Source organism: Thamnophis elegans, chromosome 8 (assembly GCF_009769535.1).
Source record: "Thamnophis elegans isolate rThaEle1 chromosome 8, rThaEle1.pri, whole genome shotgun sequence".
NCBI lineage: Eukaryota > Metazoa > Chordata > Lepidosauria > Squamata > Colubridae > Thamnophis > Thamnophis elegans.
The window spans coordinates 65,007,179-65,016,465 of NC_045548.1; the positions used below are offsets into that span (position 1 = coordinate 65,007,179).

The window sequence follows — 9,287 nt, forward strand, 5'->3', positions numbered from 1 at the left end:
GTATAATTTGGACCAACAAAAATCTTAAAAACTTGCACCCAGCAAGGGATTTTGTATTTCTTTCCCTAATGTTAGGCTAATTTCTTAAAATATTGTGAAACGTCTTAAGTTTACCCAAAGTATATAACTGCATTAAATGTAATTTATTGTGTATGCCATGGGCAGCCAAAATCATTTAAAACCAGACATATTACCAGAGGCTAAAATGAGTGGTGTGGTGGCCTAAAGGTGGAGCTCTTGCCTCAGAGTCAGGAGGGTATAAGTTCGATCCTAGCTAGAGGCAGATATTTCTCTCTCTGGGCATAATGTGAATATATCTGCTGAACAAAACTCTGCATTGGCGACTGGAAGGGCATCTGGCCAGTAAACACTCTGCAAGCACATTCAGTTCTTAGGCTACTCTGTGCATATTACGTGAAGCATTAGCTGTCTGGTGAGGACACTACTGTTGGGAAAGATGGAAGGATGACCAGCAGCAAGGTGGATGGACTCAGGTGGAAGACCTCAAAGACCAGGTAAAGGACAGACTGTCATGGCAGAAAATCTATGTGATTGCTAAGAGTTGATAGCTACTTGATGGTGCACCATCAAATGAAAAGAAATAAATATAAAAGAAAAATAAATGTATTTAGTTACGTACGCAAGAACTACCGTGTTTCCCCGAAAATACGACCTGTCTTAAAACTAAGGCCTTGCCACATTTTTCTGGTGGGCAAAAATATAAGTCCTCCCCCGCAAATAAGCCCCCTGGACAACCCCCCACCTCCAGCCAGGCAGAGCGCCACTCACCAACCTAGCGGTATCCTGAAGGTGCCAAGCCGCGGGAACCGGGGGGGGGGCAAAGGTGATCACGTTGCTTGACACCTTCGGGATACCCTAGGTTGGTGAGCGGCGCTGTACCCAGCCTCGGGGCAAATGGCTGTGTTGCACTGTCATGGCAGCGCAACACAGCAGCCATGAAGCAACCACACTCAGGAGCAGCCACCCGGCAAACCCCCTTTCCAGCCGGGTACATTCACTGACCTAGGGGTATCGCCAAGCCACATGAGTGCCTGTTCGCCACCACCCGGCTCTTGCAGCTTGGCGCTCTGTGAGTATGCTATGCCGGCAACCAACTCACAACCATAGAGCATATGCCCAGAGCGGCCACTGCCGGAAGACTCGGTTTGGAAGCTGCCGAAAAAGCCATGCTGAGATGGCAGCGGCGGCGGCGGCAGAGGTGCTCTGGCTCTGCGGGGAGAGCTGGGCCAGGGCATCATGAGGCTGGGAGGCGCGGGAGCTCCTGAGTGTGTCTGCTTCATGGCTGCTGTGTTGCACTGCCATGACAGCGCAACACAGCTGTTCGCCCCAAGGTTGTGCCCGGCTTTTTGGGAGCCCGCTCACAAGAGAGCAGCCACCCGGCAACCCCAAAACAATAAGCACTCCCCTAATAATAAGGCCCAAGCCATATTTTGTGTGTAAAAAGAAAATAATACCCTGTCTTATTTTTGGGGAAACACAGTATATAATGCTACTGTATCTACCATTGTTTTGAAAAATTGCAGTAAAAAGAATATTCCTTGTCGATATATTCTTTTTTCTCGTGGCTCAGAAATCCTTAAATAAGCAAAATGGGAGCAAAATGGGCTTGTTTCAACACTTTCCCACATACACAACAGAGACAAATGCACACATCGGGAAAACTACTTCTACCAGGAAAATAAGACTGCCCAAATCTCACCTTGTAGAGTTTTGATATCCACAAGAGAAAACGTGGGCGCCTCTTTCTGCCAAGCTGCCTTCCACATTAGGTACCACAAAATGCAGTCCTCCTTTTGGCTGATCCAAAGAGAAGTTGATGTGTATCTTTAACACTTTTAATTCTGAAGAAAAAAAAAAAAAGATCACTGCTTTAGAATATGTATATACGTATTGCTTTCACATTGCTTTCAAGAGAATTCTGCATTTGTGTTAACATAATTGGAAAGAGAAAAATAGGATGCTGAAAGGAGGAATCCTAACTACATCCTAAATCTATACAGGTAGTCCTCATCTTACAATCATTCATTTAGCGATCATTCAAACTTACAATGGTACTAAAAAAAAAAAAAAGGAAAAACATGCCGGTTGCCAGGTGCCCAGATTTTGATCACGATTGTGGGGATGACGGCCATTTGTTTAGTGACTGTTCGAAGTTATGACAGCACTGGAAAAAAGGGACTGATGACCAGTTTTCACACTTACAAACACTGCAATATCCCCATGGTCACATGATCAAAATTCACACGCTTGACAACTGGCTTGTATTTATGACAGTTGCACTATCCTGGGGTCATGTGATTACCATTTCTAACCTTCCGACAAGCAAAGTCAATGGAGGGAGCCAGATTCACTTAACACCTGCAGTGATTCGCTTAACAACTGTGGCAAATAAATCCTAATTGGGGGAAAACTCACTTAACAATAGAAATATTGGGCTCAATTGTGGTCATAAATCAAGGACTACCTGTGTTTACCTGGTTGAGAGTTGGGTGTCTATAGAAACTGAATGAAGAAATAAATCTAAATAAAACAGATATTTATTTCACAAAACTGTAGGAGCTTGTACTGTACCATCAGCATGCTTCCAAAGCTCTGATGGCACTTTAATACACAACTCTCCATTTCCAGCGTCTGGATCCACAGCACTGACTGCAGCAGCATAGGCATTGGAAAAATAGTTGAGATTTCGCCTGCAACGTGAATGAGTAAATTATTTCAACTTTCAGCAAAAACTGGATTAAAGAAAGGCAATCCACGTTTGGAAGCAGCTCCTCCCAAAAATAACAAAACAGCACTCCAAAGTAATAAATCCTCCAGGAATTACTATATTTCTAAAACAATACATTCTTCTAACACCCTGGAAAAGCCATTCAATCACCATAGAACATGTGAAGTGTTTTAAGAAAACCCGGAGAAAAGAATCACATGTTGTATATTCTCATAATATGGATTCAGCACATGGAGCAAGGCCTGTCATCTGTCCGTCCATCCATCCATCCCTCTGACTTACAGGTATTCAATCAAAATGCACAATAAAACATTAAAATCAATAAAGATCATAAGTTTAAAATTCCACAAAAATAAAACTAACCAGGATGGAAATGAAGAAAGCAAAGTTTACACAGAAAAGAAATGGGATGCCTTCTAGTCTATTAGCAACCTCCAAAGTGCCACACACCCCATTGCGGTCCCAGACTAGATGGCAGAGCCACATTTTCAAGGCCTTTCGGAAGGCCAGAAAGCTAGGTGTGCAGGCATGAAATGCTCTAATCTTCGCTACTGGTTCAGAACTGGGAGTGCGTGCGGCGCTTCCGCGCATAGCGTCTGTGATGACATCTGGGTGGGCGGGCGGAGCCTCCTGCCACCGACACTACAATCCGGCAGAATACCACCTCTGGTGTGGATATCATTTTGGCAGGCATGATATTTCAAAGGATGGGAGCCACTGCAGTAAAGGCTCTTCTTCTGGACAGCTGAAAAGGGCTTAATCCCATCAGGGTGAGCTGGTTTCTCAGATGGCCTGAACCCACACACCATTTTTTTTACAAATACCTCAAGGTGGCAAACATATTCATCACATCTTCCTCCTCCTATTTTCCCCACAATAGCAACCCTGTGAGGTGGGTTGAACTGAGAGAGAATGACTGATCCAAAGTCACCCAGCTGGCTTTCACAGTTAAGGCAAGCAGAACTAGTCTTCTAAATTCTTCATTATTATTTTTGCTTTAGTTTTTTATTGCTTATTTTCACCTTGTCTTTTCCCCTCAAAAAAAACCCCATAAGCTTTAAGTCTCAGCAGCCTCACGCACTAGAAACAGCAATTCTATAGCATTTGGAGAGCAAAAAATTCCTCCACTTTGTATTCAACAAAACCTGATTCAGAAAAGCTAGGTAGACATTAATAACAATACAAGTAATAAAATGGGAGAATCCTATTAAACATTCTCTATAATTTTTAAATATTTCTACTACATGACATGAAATGTATGCTCATAATAACCAAATGGTCCAATTAATGCTTTCTCTATAGCAAGTAATGAACTGCACCTAATGAACAAAAAGTATTAAGAGACCTTGAATTTAAATGAGTTCAGTGATGCTGTTTCAACTTTCCTAAAATATGATACAGTACAAGAAGTTTCTATTGGTCATTATTATTACCAAACAACTGCATTCCAAAACATCTCTTTTTAAAAGGCATCTGTAGTTCTGAAATGCAATTTATATTCTGCCGTGAAAATCACTGATAATGACCGCAAGGACATTAACCAGTGTGACCTGTTACTTACTGTTTTGACTCACTGTGACAAACTTCCAATGTTGGATCATTATATATAAAAGCTGCTTCCAAATCATTGACTCTAACTCTATATATCCTGCATTGCTTACTGCTCAGTTTAATTCTATTCAGGTTTGCAACTGTTGGAAATATTGTCAGCTCCACATAGCCCTACAAAAAAACAAAAAGAAACCCCAATGTCAGATATACTTTATATAATTAGCACAAAAAGCTTATAATCAAAATTGTGTGCTTTTTATAAAACCAAGATATGCACAAATGAGTCTGTACAAGGAACAGCTGGTTTGGATTATCTGAACCTAAACAAAACTTATATTTATGCAATGCTGATACATTTGCATCTGAGGTGAAATAGAGGCGGGAGGGATAAGAAGATATTAGGAAAATTGAGGCCAGGTAGAAGCAAGAGAGAATTTCAGTCTTGCCCCAACTTGCTCTGCCTGTTCACCCTGGCATCCCTCTGAATTTTGTTTCATAGCTAAAACTCAATTCAACTTTTCTGGATTTTCTTTCTTTCGTATCATATGAGATCCAAAACGGTTGGCAGAACTTCTAGAATGCAATGGTTTGCTTCAGGGTCAAAGCCAAACATATTTTCTATTTCATGTGGACTTTTAATTATAGCATAAAAAAAGAGTTCTCTATCATCCGATTCACTTCCGTTTTCTCACTGACACTTCTAATATTACTTTCTGGAATTGCATTCTCCTTTTCAAAAATAAAACACAATCATTAGAATTGTAGTACACTTTTGATCCATGATGTCATATTGGCCACATGACCGTGGAAATGTCTTCAGACAACTTTGGCTCAATGCGCCTTGAAATGAAAATGAGCACCATCCCCCTATAGACCAGGGATCTCCAACCTTGGCAACTTTAAGACTTGTGAACTTCACAAGTCTTAAAGTTGCCAAGGATGGAGACCCCTGCTCTAGTCAGCAATGACTATTGAAGCAAGATCCACAGGGACTCCTTTTTTTATCAATAAAAGAATTCCAACCTTTAAATATTAAAACCCATGTATTGTTTCATAAATCTCAGTCTTAGAAGGAAAAGCATATGCTGCTTCTCTTTTCAATTAATTTGCAAAATGAGTTTAGCTCACAAAAAAAAATCTACATGAAAAATATTCAAACTAAGATCTGGATTACTGCTATCAAAAAAATCAAAAACCAAACAATTAATGCAAATAGACAACGTGAAATGAAATTATTTTTTTCCATATGTTCTCTCTGAAGATGATAAATAAATTGAATGGCAAAACAGTGATTTGAAATAAGATCTTATAGAATATCAGACTATGACTTTGATTTATTGTTCTAAATCCTCTAATAATTTATTTATTTTAAAATATTTGTATGGTGCCTATTTAAAGGTAAAACTCTGGGAAACAGAATAAAACCACTAAACCACAAAAATGTTAATGCTCACTGTTTTGGGCCAAATCAATGGGGTTTGTAATGCCATCTTATAGCCTAGCATGATTTCTGAATCAGCTAATTGTGATTAAATCAAGAAAAATCATTAACATGCCACATGTGAAGCCAGTATAGCCATCTATCTGAAGTCTATGCCAAAGGGCATTAATTCAGAGATGTTTCCCTTTGATCTGTTTTTTAACTGAGCCTATCTGAGATGAAGAAATTAAATTCCTCTCAATAGTGAAATAAGGAAGGGAGGGTAGGTGAGTTTGGTACCCATTAGTAACCTATAATGCTTTCTTCTTAACATACTTACAACAACAGATTTTCTCTGAAAATTTATGCTGTTGATGCAAATCACCTGATGGGTTGTGCTGGGGAAAAAAGAAAATTCAAAATAAATATTTTGATAAATCTAGGTTTACATAACATTTGGTAATAAGGACAAATGCATAGTTCATCTTTTTGAGTGCACTGTACATAACCTAATATTTTAAGCAACCGGTAAAACATTTCCTTGGAATGTTTCAATTCAAGAGCGTCTATGGTTAAGTCTAGACAAAAAGTATTTTCATTATGCCTTATTTCACATTTAATGAAAGAGATCTATACTAGGTGTAAATGTAAAACACATTCATACTGAAATTTCATTTTCATTCACTAAAAACAGTTCAGAAATGTATGTTTCTTAATATATGTTTTGAACTAGGATGGTAAATTGTTTCCCTGACACTAAACGCTTTCCTTTCTTACCAAATTTCAGATAATTATCAGAATGTTAGTGAAAGATTTCCAGATTTCAACTGTCCAGTTCACTATAAGCATACATGTCATCTTATTTCTCCCCAAATTCTTAACTGTCTCATCTTTCTTGACTGATCAGAATAACCATACATAGCAATAAATAATCCAAGTACAGCCCTATGCTGAAATCAATGCAATACCTTATAGAGAACTGGTGTGAAACAAAGAAACCTGTTAAATGTACAGATAGTCTTCAACTTACAATCACAATTGAGCTCCAAATTTCTGTTGTTAAGTGAGGCACCTGTCAAGTTAATTTTACTCCATTTTACCCCCTTTCTTGCCAGTTTTTCAGTGAACCACTCCAGTCAACAACATGGTTGTTAAGTGAATCTGGCTTTCCCATTCACTTTGCTTGTCAAAAGATAACAAAAATTGATCACATGTCCCCCCAGAACACTGCAACCGTCAGGAGTCAATTGCCAAGCATCTGAATTTTGATCACATAACCATGGGGATGCTACAAAGGTTTTAAGTGTGAAAAATTGTCATAGGTAACTTTTATAGTGCCGTTGTAACTTTGAATGGTCACTAAATTAACTGTTGTAAGTCAAGGACTATCTGTATTTATGTTCAGACTACATTAGTCTAAGTAATTCATAAAATTCATACTAAAAATTGAGTTCAAATTGTTTGCGGGAACATGCTGCATATTGACTCTAGACACAAAGTTATTTTTAACAAATAAAAAGCTATATCCCAGACATAGCACTGGTCCCTCCCACAAAGATGAATTCCATCTTATATGAAATTGACATCTATTCATTAAAATATGTTCAACCATTTTTTAAATTATTGCTTATACCAGTCTTCAACAAATAAGATATTGGACATTTCAATGATACTTCATGATACTTTAAAAAAGAAACTATAGTTAAGTATACTTATAATTTATAAGGTCTTGGGCTCTCAAACCCTTTGTCTCCTTTCTTTCTGTTCATGATGAAGAGAAGCACTAAATTTTGGTGAAAATCAAACACATATCATCATCCTCTTTAGCAGTCTTTACAAAAGTACTTTCAATTCTTCCTTTTTTTGAAAAGTTTTTTGTAAGAAAGCATTTTTGGCAGTAAATCTCAAAACAACCAGAAACATCCAGAGGCACCATCACCCATTTAAAAATAGAAAAATAAATTTAAAAAATGTGTATGATCAACTTAAGGAGTTATTTAAACTTTTTTTTAAATCAGAAACTTAGTAACACTGATTCCTAAGACTTGGATATTTACACCTCATATTCAAGATTCTAATGTGATGTAATTATATGTTACAAAGCAAGAAAGAATTTCTTCTTTAAAAAACTTTCTCTTGTAGTTACAGAATGGCAGATTTATATTGTTGGCTTAAAAAGATTCATCTTATAAGTAGTAACTTTTAGCATCCAAATTAAAACGTTTTCTACAGCCATTTAGTTATGCAGTGCAGAGGCTTCTCAGATTCCTCTTTATAATAGCAAGTTGTATCTATCACCAACTATTTCTAGGCTGAATTGTTACATATCAATGTTCACTTTTAGAGAAAAAGACACCAAAATAATCCTCATAACTGAATTTATGTTCCAGATACAGATCCGGTCGGAATCACTTGCAGGTAATCTTACAGTATTTCCAGACTTATTGAGTGGAGACTTTCTATTATCATCTTTTGAACCTTAGCAACCATTTGGATTTGATTACCAAGGGAGCACCTGACTTAAGTAAAGGGAATGTCCAGCTGCCTAGTCTTCTCAAAAGGCGTATCTCTTAGGGTCTCCAAGACACTTTCCTGGGGGTTCAAAGCAAGTTTGGAGATTTCAATTCGCAGCAAATTAGCCTGGTGGGGGCAAAAAAGGAGTTCAGCGAAACGGGGCTCCAGCTGCACCGGAGAAGGAGCGGCGGCGGAGGGTCTCCGACAGACAAGGAAGCTTGTTCGGAGAGGAAACGGCGGCCCGTTAATGAGAAGCACTGAGAAAAGCGAGCGGTATTCCTGGAAGCCACGGGCGACTTCCGAAAGCAGCGGCGTTTTAACCTTCCTGGAGAAAGTCGGAGGGACGTTTCCTGTCGGGCAGCCGGCCGGCGGGAGAGGTCTCCACGTACGCAACTCCACGGAGATGAGCGATGCTTGGCGGCTCTCCTTAAGCCGCTTAAGCCTCACAGCCGATCGGCACCTTCCTTTCGTTAGACATATTGGGCGCCATATTCCCTGCGACTTTTGATCTTTCACCCCGGGTCATAGGTCAAACCCTCGTTCTATTAGACTGCCTCTGCAGCGATCGCCCTCTTGCTTTCAGTTCCGGAATCACAGTGGCTGAAGGTAAGCGAGATGGGAAGAAAGGGAAACCGAAGGGAATGACCCATGCGCTGTTTCAAAGGAAGGCAATGCGCATGCGTCCCGCATTAGGGAGCCCATTGGTAGAGTGGGTTAGGCTGCCGTGGTTCGCGATTGGCTGGGCGAAGCCAATCGCGCTCAGCGTTGGCGGGGAATTATTTCGCGCGTATTTTTGACGGCGGGGAATGTTGCTCATTTCATTTTACGTGTAACAAAACACTCAAGTTGCTTCTCAAGACACTTTGAGTTCAATTAAATTAGAAGGTGGTATTTTAGGGACGGGATTTAGTGACATACAGTAAATACTACAAGGTTTATAATATACATGGAAAAGTGCTAATAAGCACAGGTAGTCTTTGACTTACAACACTTCATTTAATGACGGAGGGAAGATACAACTGGCACTGAAAGAAGTGGCTAATTATGGTTTTT

The 9,287-nt window shown here is 39.4% G+C and overlaps 1 protein-coding gene across 1 annotated transcript in view; it reads right to left on the reverse strand.

Moving 5' to 3' along the window:
- Nucleotides 1–8,764, reverse strand: part of TAF2 (TATA-box binding protein associated factor 2) — a 67,039-nt gene extending 58,275 nt beyond the window's left edge. The window contains exons 1-5 of the mRNA XM_032222733.1: nt 7,437–8,764; nt 6,061–6,115; nt 4,311–4,471; nt 2,593–2,711; nt 1,721–1,862 (exon numbers count right to left, since the gene is read on the reverse strand). Of these exons, the coding sequence (XP_032078624.1) occupies nt 1,721–1,862; nt 2,593–2,711; nt 4,311–4,471; nt 6,061–6,115; nt 7,437–7,489 (530 nt within the window). The 5' untranslated portion in view covers nt 7,490–8,764. The remainder of the gene's footprint in view (nt 1–1,720; nt 1,863–2,592; nt 2,712–4,310; nt 4,472–6,060; nt 6,116–7,436) is intronic.
- Nucleotides 8,765–9,287: the final 523 nt, after the last annotated feature.